The sequence below is a fragment of the Hyaena hyaena genome, unplaced genomic scaffold, assembly GCF_003009895.1.
Source record: "Hyaena hyaena isolate Hyena2069 unplaced genomic scaffold, ASM300989v1 scaffold_821, whole genome shotgun sequence".
NCBI classification, from domain to species: Eukaryota; Metazoa; Chordata; class Mammalia; order Carnivora; family Hyaenidae; genus Hyaena; species Hyaena hyaena.
The window spans coordinates 617,164-631,929 of record NW_024081452.1 but is presented as its reverse complement, the minus strand read 5'-3'; the positions used below and the strand labels follow the sequence as shown (position 1 = coordinate 631,929).

Sequence of the window (14,766 nt, the reverse complement as noted above, 5' to 3'; positions counted from 1 at the left end):
CCAAGTTATTATTTATTTGCTTAATATCTGGTTCTCTACTAGACTATAAGCTCCATGAGGACATAACTACGCCTTTGTAGTTTGTGACTATCCTTCTCACATCTGAAACAGTGTTAAGCACATAACATAAATGAATGAATTAATGAATGAGCATGACTATATGCTTAAAATATTTGGAGGGAGTGAAACATTATTTGGATGTGGCAGTGATATGTTTCTCTGTAAGTGAAACTTAATTATAAAAGACACTAAAAATATCAAGAAATTTCCTGAGTCTCTGTCCCCATCGCCACATACTATAAAATGATATGTACTTCATCAACAATTAGCCAAGACTAAACATGTTACTGAGCAAAGAGAATTACTGTAGGGACCATACTAAATAAACAAACAGCCAAACTGATCTATAAAGTTCAGACCAAACCGAAGTTTTGAAATAATATTTATATCGATTCTATAAAATTATTGCACTTTGTCATGAGGTAAAGAGTGGGGAAAAGGAAGAAGCTATTACTTTCTTCCTTTAATAATTTTTTTCCATTTAAATAGTCATTCCAGGTTTTTTTTCTTTTCCTGTCACTCTCCCAAATTTTCAAATCAGAATTTAGTAACACATTGTCTAACTTTTACATTAATTTTATTTTCATAATATGGGAGAAATTTTATCATCAGGATCTAATTTTTTCTCACCTTCTCTTCTCTGAAGATTCTTCAAGTTATAAACTTTTAGTTATTTCTAATATGATTCTTTCACATTCTCCCACAATGTCCTAAAATTGTGATCCTCTCAAATGATAAAGTACTGCTTCTAGTTTGAAAACAAAACCTAATCTCTTACCACAAACATTTTCTGATATTCTAAGCTTCCCCATCACAGTAAAATAAAACACTAATATCCAACTTGTAACATCCTGTTTGCCTTTAATCTACTTTTTAAGTTACCAATTTTAATATACGTACAAAGAAATGACAGCATGAAGAGCATCTAGAAAATCTTTTACTTCTTTGCAGACTTCATACCATTCAATCAGACAAATATACAGTTATTGGGTCTTTCATTTGCCGCAACTCTTAACACTTCAATTCATTCTTAGTAACCTGGAATCTGCCCATGTATTTTATTGATCTTTTTCATATTCCAAACTGCTTCAGGTGAATTAATATAGGCCAGTTGTCCTTTCAAGATCTACAACCAACTTTCAACATTTTCACTGGATGCCTTTCCCAAATAGCTATGTTTTAGTTTCATTATCAGGTGTCTCACCACATACTGCTGAAGAAGCTGAAGAAGCAATCACAATGTCTTTCATCTCATTTTGTAACTATCAGTCTGTAACTTCCTAAATTGAAATAATTCTCCTTTATCTTTCACTTTTTTACCATTCTAAGAAATTAACATTTTTACAGATGCTCTCTTAAAAGTAGATTCTTTGTTTCAAGAAATAAAATATTTTCTTGTAATGAATAGCAGGTATTTCATTTCTAATGATGTGTTTTGAATAAGCACATGAAAGTTTGCCAACATAGTTCTCCACAAAAATTATATTCACTTTAAAATCCAATAATTTCAAATGGATTTAGTTTCATTTATAATTTTTCTTTTGCCAGTGCTTTTCCACTTAGAAACTCTGTGTGCTTTAAATGATTCTCTTTCACCCCCAAATTCCTGTTAGCGATAATAATGTCCAATGCCAACTACCAAAACTATGCATGTCATAAATCTTTACTTTTTCTTGATTGTCCCTGGTCTTGCATACTCTGCAGGTACAGGTTCATAAAAAAGCCTCTGTTGTGAGCCTTTACATTATGACAGACACAGCAACTAATTATTGATGATGATGATGTTGAGCAAGTACAAAATTTTGTTTTCCACACTGTTGTTATTTCAACACCATTATGTGACTTGTCTGGTGAATTCTCAGAAATTTTTGTACTTTGGGGTGCTTGGGTGGCTCAGTTGATTAAGCGTCCAACTTCGGCTCAGGTCATGATTTCACAGTTCAGGAGTTAAAGCCACACACTGGGCTCTGTTCTGACAGCTCGGAGCCTGAAGCCTGCTTCAGATTCTGTGTCTGGCTGGCTGGCTGGCTCTCTCTCTCTCTCTCTTTCTCTCTCTCTGCCCCTCCCTCACTCGCGCATGTGCTCTCTCTCTCTCAAAAATAAAAAACATTTAAAAAATTTTTTAAAGAAATTTTTGTGCTGATTTTTATGTAACTTCCAAAAGGTTTCCACAAAACAAACTACAAGTGACCATACCCATAACACTGAAGAGCTGAAGAATAAGAAATACTACACACCAAGCAATAAAAAGCTAGAAAAGCATCAAAATAAAACAAAAAGTCTATACAGGTAAGTTAGCACGACATAGTTCAATGGCTGAGTTACACCAAAACCTCGCTGCTTTTTTTGCACACTGGTTTTTAAAAATTCCTAACGGTTACAAAACAACTGAATCACGATTTGACCTTACAGTTTAAAATGGCTGATGTCATCCCTGACAGTCCTATTCCACTCTTGAGCCACAACTTTCTCCCCATGGAATTTGGGGAATAAAAACAAGGATTCTCTTAGAAGCCTCTTCTTCCAATATCCCAACATTTATCTTAAAATAAGGCAAGCCTTAAGAGTTTATTAAACTCTTAAGATTGCTATGTATAAGTTGTTGCTGAGTTTTAGACAGAGGTTTTTGGAATACTGCCTTTTAAAGGTACAAAAGGACTCTCATTTATCTGACATTCTCCAGAATGAAGAATCCCCTAAATAAAGCCAAATCTCCATAAAAATGAATCTTGTTAAGTATGAAACTGTGAAAGGTCTGAGATTTTACCCTACTTGGAACCAAAAAAGTTAAGCTGCCATAGTATCTCAGCCCACTAAAGATAGCTTAAACTCAAATATATTAAAGCTTGCCATCATGTGGCCTCAAGTTAATTCTCTGTTCTTTTCTCCCTCCCGAAACCATTTTTAGAGTATTGTGTGTTTACTGGTTTATTTTCTCTCTCTTCCACTAAGTCTAAGCTCCAAGCAAGGAGAAACCATATCTATTTCATTTATACTTGTATATCCAACACCTTTTTTAAAACCATAACACAGAAATCAATAAATATCTGTTAAACGATATTTAAAAGTGTTTATATGAAATTTGTTTCTACCTAAAAGCTTACACACGTGCTATTCCTCACTGGTGGCCCACTCTCACCAATTCACACCTTGAAACCTGTATGAATTCTCACCTGTCACATGACCCAAAAGGGCCCGCATCTCATAAATCTTTCCCCAGTGCAATTTCTTACCAGGTTTAACTTAATTCTCACAACGCTGTATTATTTTCTGCAATTAAAAAAATAAAGAAACTAAAGCTTAAAGAGGTTAAGAGATGTGTGCAAAGTCATAATGCCAGTGAGTCTAGGTTTCAAGTTATGTGTCACTCCAAAGCCCCTATTCCTAATTCTCTCTCACACTGCATCCTTAGCTAAAGGATTCGCATACAATGATACTAATTGAAATCAAAGCCCAGTGCTGCCACATATAAACAGTGTAATATTGAGGAACCTCAGATGCTACATAGGTAAAATAGGGGCATAGTACTTACCTACAAAATATATACAGATTAAATTAGATTATTTTATATGAAAAGCACTTAGCACAGTACCTAGCACTTAACACAGGAAACACTCAAGAAACATTAACTATTACTATCATTATATGCCTCTAAAACAGAAGTCAGTAATTTTTTTCTGTAAAGGCCACATGATAAAAAGTTTCAGCTTTGTGAGCCACAGTCTCTCTGCTTCAACAAAGAGGCAACAAGCTGGATTCAGCCAATGGATCAAAATTTGCCAACCTCTGGTTTAGAGCAGGGTCCTTCCACCTGCACTACTGATATTTGGGGCTGGACGAGTTTCTGCTGTGGAGGGCTGTGCTGTGCGTTGTAGGAGGTCCAGCAGCATGCGTGGTCCCCACCCAGCAGATGCCGGTAGCATCACCCAAGCGGACTCAACCAAAAAATGATCTCCTGAAGAGCAAAACTGCTCCAGGCTGAGAAACACTGCTCACGGAAAATTAATCATTTAACACACTAAAACGTATACTCACTTAGCTAAAATTCCCACACTTAGCAATAACTTTATAACTTCTGTGATACACACGGCTGTGGTTGAAAAGTAGAGTTCTCTGTCTGATGTCCTTGTGTATCTTAAAGCTATGGTATAAGCTGCAGCCACCAGGGTCATCACTGCCAAGCAGTATAACTTGAATAATAAACTGACATTTTCTGGAAAATATGTGCAACAAAGATATTATTTAGTAGACAATATTACATTTAAAGTTCATCAATGTTGTAACTCAAAATGCTTTGCAATTTCAAGCACAAAATACGTTTTAAAACCCATGACATTTGAACATTTAATTCAAAACAGTACATTTCAATGACATGAACACAAACAAACGTACATACGCAAAATACAGCTGACTTTAAATATCAACCAGTTAGGCAAGGATTTTGTTCCTTCAAGATTATGCGGCACACTGACACTAGTTTGGGATATTCTAAATTAAATATTTAATATATCTACATAATGTTAGTGTTATACATCTTTAGCGGGCATAAGACTTATGCCAAAGGCACAACAAATATTTATTGGCAATAAGCCTAAATCTGTAAATTGTTGGAACTATTTCAGATGAATTGAGTTCTGTAATTGTGAAGTTTTGCTCATCTTTAATCTTGCTGTCCCTATTCTATGTTATCAAAACAACTTTATTTTTTCCCCTTATTTCCTGTGTTACTACAAAAAGATTTAAGGTTGAACTTATATGAAATGGGAGAATGTACAGGTGAATGATAAACACTTACAGACAATGCCCCTGGGCAGGGCTTGATTTCCCCAACCAGGAAAATAACTTAGCACCCATGCAGAAAGATATGCTTTAAGTATTTGTTTAACATTTATTCAGAGGTGAAGCCAAATGCTCTACGGGAGAAGGGTGAATAAGGAATCTGGGAGTCACCCAACCTGTCCTAGCTACTGCTCTGAGGTCCAGAAATTCAGCTCTGGTCCTAACTCACACATCCCACTCAGCAAAACAAAGTGCTTCGGGGTTAATCAGAGTCACTCTCATGAAACAGCAATTAGTCATCAAACATTATTACTGTAACGGGCCATCCCTGAGGGAAAAGCGGTGGATCTCAACCTCCACCCCAAACATCAAGTGTTCCTTCTAACCACACGACATTTTCCAGGGAAGGAACTCTTAACGACTGCTTTCTCCATCTCGTTACGGTTTCAGCGCTGTTCTAACGCCCCAGTGATGTTTCCAGTGTCTGTCACACGGACCAGCCGCTGCTTGGGCTCCGCGCGGGACGAAGAGACCGCAGCCGCGACGACCCCGGCCGCAACGGAGCACAGTCCTGCCTCCGGCAGGGTGATGTGGCTCCAGCCCCCGGACCTCTCCGGGTGCGGCGCAGCCCGGGCCTGCCCGAATTCGGTTCCCACCCACTGCAAGCTCGTCGAGGCAAGCGCGCTCTCCGGCCGCCGAACGGCCCCGCGCGGAGTCAGCCTCTGGGAAGGCAGCCGCAGGAGAAGGTTGGCTGCCCGGCGCTGCCCTGACAGGCGGCGGCGCGGGCTCACGCCAGGGAGCGGCTCCAAACAAACTCCGGATGCCCGACGCCTCAGCCTTGCCCCGGAGCCCCGCGAGCGCGGACAGCCGCTGACACTCCCGCGCCACCGCCCCCCACAGGTTCCCCCGTTCGGGCGGCCCCCGGCCTCACCTCTTGGGGCAGCCATGGTTCCCCGACAGCCCCGCGCGGAACTGACGCACGCCCCCTCCACGCGCCCTCCTCGGGACACCGGAGACGGCCTCCTGTGGTCATAGAGACGAAAACCGCTCGGCTAGAGCGCCTCGTCAGCCGACCGTCCGCCAACTTCCTGCGCAGCCTGGTATCCAGATTAAGCTCCGCAATCCGAGCTACTCCCGAAAATGGAAAGACCCGGATGGAGAAGAGGCCTTTTACGGCCGAGTCCTTGCTGACAAGTGCGTAAAACTCGACTCGAAGGCGTCGTTCTGTAAACTACACCTCCCGGCCGGCTAAGGAAGCGGAGTCAAGGGAGCAGAGCGTTGCGTTCTGGGAATTGTAGTCCTCACCAAGGTGATGTGATGAGACCTTGGAGTAACTTAGTGATTCGTGCCTGTCAAAAGCTGTTGTAGAAACCCCCAAAACCCGTAAAGCAACAGAAACTACTTTCGGTAACTTTTTTAACTTCCACCTCGCTCATTACCTTGCTTTGTTATCTCTTCATAGGATTTATGTATTTTTCAGAAGTCTTGTGCCGGTGTCCTTATTGCCAGCGTTGTCGTTGATTATATTTAATTGGCCGGACATTCTAATTACATGATCTTCTCACAACAAAAGGGCTTCAAAACTCCCAGACGTGTCAACAGGCATTTATTTCAACCGCTGTAATCTTCACTTTTATTAGAGGATATTAATTAGCATAAGGAATGTTAGAAATAATTAACTGGCAAAATGAAAGGCTTTCCAGATAACGTGGATTGGTTAAAAGTGCTAGGAAGGCACCTGAGCCCTTACAGGAAGAGTGGTACAAGAATCAGATGCCCAGCCGCCTACGGCTCCCGGAGCACCATCTTTCCCTAAAATGACTTTTTAGAGGTTTGAGTGATTAATGTTCTACACCATTGTCTTACCATTCAATAGACATTTATATAGATATATATATAGCCTATTAACAGTATTGGGGAAATTTGCATGCCGTATTAGCATCACATTACTATTAGAAGGAGCTTTGTAGAGTCAGATATTTGATTAATCTCATTTTGCAACACTGTTGCAACACTCCCCTCTGCCACGTTGTATGTGTGCTCACTGGTGCTAATCACCTCTTCCTGTAATTGGTACAGTTCCCTGTCATGTAAGTTTAAGTACTTAAAAAACTCACAATGTGTACTTAAAATTAATTTTAAAAATGAAAAATATTCTAGCTTACATTTCTAATTTTTTTTTTTACAACTGCTTTGTACAGTTTATCTCTTCCCATTTTGGGTATCATCATAGTCTCAATGTAATTCAATTAACTATAATTATCCTCCTTTTGATGCTCAAATTATCCCAGTATGACCCTTGTAAGCCTACTTCTTTCTTTACATCTGCATAAGATTTTATTTCTGGCAACAAGAGGTTCCGGCCAATCTTGATTTTTCCTTGTCGGAGGTCACGGAATCAACTACACTTCAAGGAACTACGGTTCCTTCTGATAGAGAATATATCTCACATACACACACAGACACACACACACACACACTGATTATAATTAGGGTGGTGGGTAAATATGCTGTTGGACTATTTTTGCAGCATTTCTAGTTCACATATCATGCTGCTGAGCCATACTTTTCCTTAATAGATTTTGGTTGCCCAAAATACTTCCTACTCCATTGGCATGAACCTTGACTAGACTTTCATGCCTCTTGTCCTCATCTGTCCAGCTTACGGCTATGAGAGACAAACCTATACTCAGATAGAGTCAGGATTATTGGCCCATTCCAGTGAGGGAAACTTCACCAGAGGAATTGTGTGGGATGTCCCTGGAAACACAGAGGGAGTTGTAAAATCTGGTAGAAGGATGGACTTACATGAAATTTAACGGAAGCAGTGTTCTGACAGATTCAAAGCATGGCTGTTTATAAAGAAGTTAACGTCAGATATGGACTGAAGAATAGTCTCAGGATCCTGTGTCTTGAAAACAACGAAGTTACTGGATGCGGATTGGTGTATTCAGGAGCCCCTTAAATGAAGGCTTTGGTCCCAGGTTGGAAAGTGGGTCCACTTCTTTGTGTCAAAGTGACTTAAATCGTCCAAGCAAAAGCAGGCTATTTCATTCTAACTGATATAACTTCAACAGCAAGGCTCCTAACAGTATATAATTTTAGAGAACAAAATTTTTCACTGAGTTAGAGAGTAGACACTCAAAACAGGGGATGGTTATTACACTTTACTGCAGCATACCCTTCAGGAGAAAAATATTATTTCCCATTAACTTTCTAGCTGGAGTTTCTACTCATTATCTCAGCCCAATAAATGGCCAGATATTTACATTCTTTACATCCGAGCTAAATCTTACTTTCTCATTCTGAATTATCCTAAATCTTAGAGTAAAACCTGTTGACTTAGTGTGCTTTTCTTTTATGTATGCTAGCTTTCTCTGTAACCCTAATTAGTGTAATAAGCAGTGATCATCAACATGTGAACCACAAAGTCATTTGCCTGATAATGTGCTAACCTTACTCTGTCTCAAACAGCTATTGCTATTGCCATTTGAAACCACAATGATATTCCTGATTGTCACTATCAAGCTGCAGTATTTGCCTTGAAATCCTGCTCACTTCTGTCACCTCAGGCATGAGAGTGACCCTAGTCTCAATACAGTATATAAAAGGAAGCCCATTACTATATCCATTGGTAGTAAAGTAAAAGTGTAGGCTGTGCAGTAAGCAATACCAAAAGGCTTAAGGAAGTTATAGTTAAATTCAAGTATGTAGCTATACAATAGGTTATTAAAAGTGGTGAAGTTTCAAGTATAGTAAACCATTAACCATAAAGAACATTTAGACAAATGCAGTATATAAACATAATTGCTTTCATGACAATTTAATCATACTAGTCTCATTCTGCTATTAAGAAGATTAGGGGCACCTAGGTGGTTCAGTCGGTTAAGCCTCTGACTCGCAATTTCAGCTCATGTGATGATCTCAGGGTTGTAAGATCAAACCTGGCGCTGGACCCCGAGGTGAAGCCTGCTTGAGATTCCCTCTATGGTCCCCATCCCAAGCACACACACTCTCTCTCTCTTTCAAAATAAATAAATAAGCATTAAAAAAGAAAGAAAGAAAATTATATCCCAATTTGCTAGGTTATTTTTTAAAAAACAATTCTTTCCTATGGTGTAAGATTACTAAAGACAAATTAAAGGAATTGTTGCATTTTATAATTGAGAACATAATAAAAATTCAAGGAGACAAAGAAAAATTTAGTGTCTGGACGTGAGTAATAATCATCAATATCTAAACATTTCTTATTTGAGGGGCGCCTGGGTGGCTTAGTCAGTTAAGCGTCCGACTTTCGCTTAGGTCTTGATCTCACGGTTCGTGGGTTCGAGCTCCGCGTCGGTCTCTGTGCTAACAGCTCAGAGCCTGGAGCCTGTTTCAAATTCTGTGTCTCCCTCTCTCTCTGACCCTCCCCCACTCACACTGTCTCTCTCTCTCCTAGAAATAAATAAAACATTTTTTAAAAAAATTAAACATTTCTTATTTGAGCTTAACTCTACCTTGCCTCTGCTTCCTTTCTTAGATACAATAATCTCATTTTTCTTTTCATGTCTAATAGTACTGATTTGTAGTCTGTACTTATTTCTACCATTTTCTGCTTGCTGCAGTCCTGTTTCTACTCAAGCCAACTCTATTAAGACAGAGCTCAGCAGATGCGTACTTCATTGACCTTTTCTCACTTATCTTCTTCTGTTTATTCATCAGACATTGACTGAAAGCCATAATGCGCCAAGCATTATTCTAGGCACTAACTAGGAGCTTGAAAATAGAAAGTGGACAAAATAAGGGCAGGAGTGCAGTAGAATGAGACACTAGAGATTCCTTCCTCTCCTGGCTAGAATTGAAGCGCTTACCACATGAATGCTTTGCATGGGTTAACTCCTTTAATCCTCTTGACAACCCAATGAATTAGAAGCTATCTTCATCCCAATTTTTATGATGAAGGAACTCCATCAGAGAAATATTAAGTAACACAGCTAGTAAGTAGTGGACCTTCATTTTACTTCCTTGACCACAGAGATTCCTTTCTATTTCTACTCCTCTGACTGCTCCTTGGTCTCATGTTGTCTCTTCCTCCCTGTGCCATCCCATTCCTTTGGGGATGGCCTCCCAAATTATCTTTGTCCAGTTCAAATTCCAGTCATTTCTGCTTTATTATTTTTGTTTTCCCTTAAACACAAATTTTCTAGTACTGACAAGTTCTCTTTTTTGATCAACCAGTTCCTCTTCCCAACTGTCGTCAGCCTCCTAGGGTAGACACCCTGAGGTCATACTGTGATTTTTTCTTCCCTTTTCTGAGATGTTATATCCTGTTCATCAAATCTCACATCTCGCCCTTCATGTCATCCATTCCCACATGCCCAAATTCTTTCAACAGCTTCCTAGCCATCTCCTCAACTGTAGCGTCTCTCTCCCACAATCAATCTTCTGCTTGAGAATCTACAATGGCTTCCTAACATCTGACTACAGAAAGGTCTCTATCTCTGCCTGGCTTTCAGCATTCTGCAAAAGCTGTACAACCTGGCTTATCCAACTTTATTTCCCACCACTTCTCAAAAAATAATCTCCTTTTTTCCCTGTTCCTCTCTCTCTTCTTTTCCAATGACTATTTGGCTACTGACCTCCTTATCAATTCCCACCTTGGCTATTAAAATAATGACTTGACCAATATGCTGCCTACAGTTTGTTCTTTCATTTATTCCTTTTTTTCTGCTTTCGTTCATCCAACAAAATGCTATACAAATGCCAGGAATATAAAAATGACTAGAACACAGTTCAAATCTCAAAAAATCTCACAGGGAGATTACAGATGACCACATATGTACCTATTTAAGTACTTCAGTAGGAGTATAAATAAAATGTAGTGAAAACCCAAAGAAAGAAGCAATTAATTCTCCTGAAGGTGATGGGGAAAACATTCACTGAAAAGGTAAAGCTGACCAGGCTGTTTGAGGACAAACATAATTTCATGAGGGGGTCTGTGGAGTACATTCCAAGTGACAGAGAAAAGCCAGAGCAGAGAGTCGTGGTATTAGACAATGACATACTTAAAGAGTTTGGGTTCAGTTTGCGAAATATGTATAATGTTTGGAGATACCATGAGAGGAGAAGAAAATGAAACTGGAAGATAAATGGATATAATTTGAAAAGTCTTATGTAATATGTGAAGGAGTTTTTCCATTATCCCCTAGGTAATAAAAACAAGTTTTGGTAAGTGTTTAAGCAAGGGAAGTGAAAGGCGGGGAAGGGGACAGGGTGACACAATCAGATTTATATGTTAGAAAAATTATGCCAATGAATCCAGTAATAGGACTAAGTCCTAAACTATAGCAGTCATGGTGAAAACAGAAAGGCACAGATTCCAAAGACAATTCAAGACAAATCAGCAGCGTTTGGTGACTTGTTAAATGTAGGGGCTGTGAGAGAAAAGCAATCCAAGAAGTTCTTAATTTATCCTACTGAGTAGATGACGATGCCTTTAAGCACAGAAAGAAATACAGAGGGAGAAACAAGTCTGTCAGAAAAAAATGAGTTTGGCCTGCAACCTGCTGAAATGGGGGTGCATATCTGACACAGAGTCCAGCCTGTGGTTGGAAATCTTTAGAGAACTTTGGGGCTTGGGGAGATGATCAAGATCCTAAGAAAGGATGAGGCTATCATTTGATCTAGTACCCTTTATTCTGATTCTGTTGCACTTTCTGATATTAAATTTAGTTTTCAAATTGGGTTTGGTATTTTTATTCACTTGGCAATTTTACTTTCAGCCTTAACTTGATAACCCCAAATTATGGTTTACCAGCCATTCTCTTCTGTGTTTAGAAATCTTACAGAATTGAATGAGGGTTGACAGAACAGATAAAATCAAATACCTGATGTTGTAAAGATTAGTGTTAGCTATAACTTCTCATCACCTTCTTCAAGGACAGAACCCTGCCCCCCCGCCCAGCCCCAGGCCTTGCCCCAACAGCCAGCCTATCTTTAACATCATTTTTATCTTTTTTAATGTTTATTATTTATTTTGAGAGACAGAGAGAGCACAAGGAAGGGCAGAGAGAGACGGATAGAGAGAATCCCAAGCAGGCCCTGCACTACCAGTGCTGAGCTACACGCAGGGCTCTATCCCACGAACGAGGAGATCATAACCTGAGCCAAAATCAAGAGTCTGGTGGTTAACTGATTGAGCCACTCAGGCTCCCCTAACATCATTTTTAAACTACAGGTATGAAAATTAGGAAGACTTAGAAGTAGGTCTGGGAGCACCTGGGTGGCTCAGTTAAGCATCAGACTTCAGCTCAGTTCATGATCTCATGGTTCATGGGTTGGAGCCCTGTGTTGTCCTCTGCACTGATAGCATATAGCCTGCTTGGGATTCTCTCTCTCTTTCCCTACCTCTCTCTGTCCTCTCGCCCGCCACTCTCTCTCTCTCAAAATAAATAAATTAAAAAAAATTTTTTAAAGAAGTAGATCTGTTTGAAGTTTACCCTTATGATATCTGTGGAAAGTGGATTTTGAAACATATTCACATTATAAATAACATTTAACATACACAGAAAGCAAATTATATAAACACCTTAGTAAAAGTCACAAAGGCAGGAAAAAATACATTAAATATAAATGATCCACTGGCTATTAAAGCATGTTTAACAGTCCCTCCACCAGGGTCTTTATTATCCAAGAGCTGGTAATAGAAGTATGTAAGAAAGTAATAAAATAAAGAAATACACTTAAAATATCTATATGGGAGCATCTGGGGGGCTCAGCTGGTTAAGTGCTTGACTCTTAGTTTCAGCTCTGGTCATGATCTCGCCATTTGTGGGTTTGAGCCCCAAGTCTTGCTCTGTGCTGACAGTGCGGAGCTTGCTTGGGATTCTCTCCCTCTCTCTCTCTGCCCCGCTCCCACAAGTGCATGCTCTGTTTGTCTCTCTCCATCTTAAAAATAAATAAACTTAAAAAAAAAATAAGTATGTAAGACAGTAATAAAACTACAGCTCTAAAATTCCGCAATCAGTAATTCACTTGGGCCCTATGCACAACTGCCTATCGGGTCAGGCAGCGAAGGCACAGGAGTACGGCAGGGGGCGGGCAAGGCAGCAGGGATGGGACTGGAGCTGCTGGCCTATGAAAGGGCACAGCTACTACTCCCAGGAGTGCTAGCCGAGTATTGCCAAATATTCTGACTTACTTTCAAGTGACTAGAAAATCTAGATTTTATATAAAATTTCCAGATTTTGAAAATTCATGTGGACCTCAGCTCCGAGGTTTTATTACATATCCATTTAATCCACGTTAACATTTAATAGCTAATGAGGCTAAAATATTGACTAGGTTTTAAATCATTAATGTTTACCATTAAATATGATTTTAGAAATAAATAAGTTTCTATCTCAGTCATAATCTCATAAATATATTAATATCTAAATAGCACCATAATTTCAGCCTTTAGTGCTGCCAAACTTTTTCTAACAAATAAAAGCTGAATGGACAGAGTTTTATTTTTCAATTTTAATAGAAGGAAAAATGTGCTACAGAGAACAACTTCTAGTGTGTTGTAGCAGTTTGACAGAATCCAGAAAACATTCATACAACCAATGAATGTGCCAGACTCACAGAATTAACTACTTTCCATGGATGCAAAGATATTTGTCAATATTTGCCACTGTTCATAACTTAGTGGTATCTATTTTAAAAATACAGTCTCCGACTAGGTCTCATCAACAGCTCTAGTTAAGTTCACCTTGACCCCATAGGTGATTTTACTCTGCCCCCCACGAAGACCAGCTATGTAAATCTGGGGCCTGGGCACTCGGGTGCCGCCTTCTCTCATCGACTGTGTGCTGACATCCTTTGGTGGGTACACCTGTGAACAATTTTCTCTTCTCATGTGACTAAGGTCAGTTTGTACCGAGTGAGTAACCTTCTGACGCAAATTGGCCTAAGAAGAAAGAAAATACACATGAATTAACCCATCTCTAAAGAAGAAATAAGTCAGCGGAATCTTTTTTTCTCAGTCCACAAAGAAATTAGCCCTACAACACAACATTTTTCTACAAAACATTAAAACATAAGAAAAACTAGAACATAACATCCTTTGCCAAGAAGTAAGAAAATACATAAAATATTGAAAAAGGACCCAAAGAATGTACAGATTGAAACTTAACAGTGAGCCCAATTATGTATTAATATAATCTTCTAATTCCTTCATTATTATACTTTGAGATTCACACAACTTGGACTTTTCCACCATACTTGGTTTATGTTTTTTAAGATAAAAATTTAAGATTTCCTTTGTCTTTTTTAAATGGGCTTCACCCAAGACTTTTAACATAAAAAGTTCTGATGTCTTCAGGTTATATTTTACATGATTCTACATCTTGCTTGCTCTTTTTATGGATTACTAGTAAAGATGAAGTTAAACAGATTACTCAGGCTGGGAAGCAAAGAGGAGTTTTATTAAATGGAGACGAGGAGTTGGGCGCCTGGGTCGCCCAGTCAGCTGAGCATCCAACGCTTGATTTTGGCTCAGCTGGTAATCTCACTGTTCCTGAGATTGAGCCCCACATTGGACTGTGTGTGTGTGTGTGTATGTGTGTGTGTGTGTGTGTGTGTGTGTAGCCTGCTTGGGATTCTCTCCCTCTCTCTCTGCCCCTCCCCCACTCACTCTTTCTCTCTCAAAATAAATAAACTTTAAAAAACAAACAAGGAAACAAAAAAGGAGACTAGGAGTTACTGAAGTAATGAAGAAGTCCAAGAAAAGAACTCAGAAGCATAAGAGCCTGTGGCTTAAAAAGGTAGACCTGGAATTAGAGGAAATATTCCAGATTTTGAGACACTGTGGATGACTGAGAGCGAAAACTACTTCCCTCACATTGAGTTTATTGTCTACATTAATATGGCTTTGCTATTCCATTGTCTTCATTAGCATAATTT

The 14,766-nt window shown here is 39.2% G+C and overlaps 2 protein-coding genes across 13 annotated transcripts in view; both read right to left on the bottom strand.

Annotated features, from left to right (window-relative positions):
• Positions 1-6,063, bottom strand: part of SLC35A1 (solute carrier family 35 member A1) — a 39,795-nt gene extending 33,732 nt beyond the window's left edge. The window contains exons 1-2 of one of the 2 annotated variants that reach the window (XM_039219431.1): positions 5,771-6,063; positions 4,096-4,273 (exon numbers count right to left, since the gene is read on the bottom strand). In XM_039219431.1, coding sequence (XP_039075362.1) covers positions 4,096-4,273; positions 5,771-5,786 — 194 coding nt within the window. In that variant the 5' untranslated portion in view covers positions 5,787-6,063. The remainder of the gene's footprint in view (positions 1-4,095; positions 4,274-5,770) is intronic. The other variant, XM_039219430.1, reaches the window with a different exon arrangement.
• A 7,248-nt stretch (positions 6,064-13,311) lies between these two features.
• CFAP206 (cilia and flagella associated protein 206) overlaps positions 13,312-14,766 on the bottom strand; it is a 74,755-nt gene continuing 73,300 nt past the window's right edge. For 10 of the 11 annotated variants that reach the window (XM_039219446.1, XM_039219443.1, XM_039219453.1 and 7 more), the window contains one exon: positions 13,313-13,771. In XM_039219446.1, coding sequence (XP_039075377.1) covers positions 13,541-13,771 — 231 coding nt within the window. In that variant the 3' untranslated portion in view covers positions 13,313-13,540. Of the gene's footprint in view, positions 13,772-14,766 lie in introns of all 11 variants that reach the window. The other variant, XM_039219454.1, reaches the window with a different exon arrangement.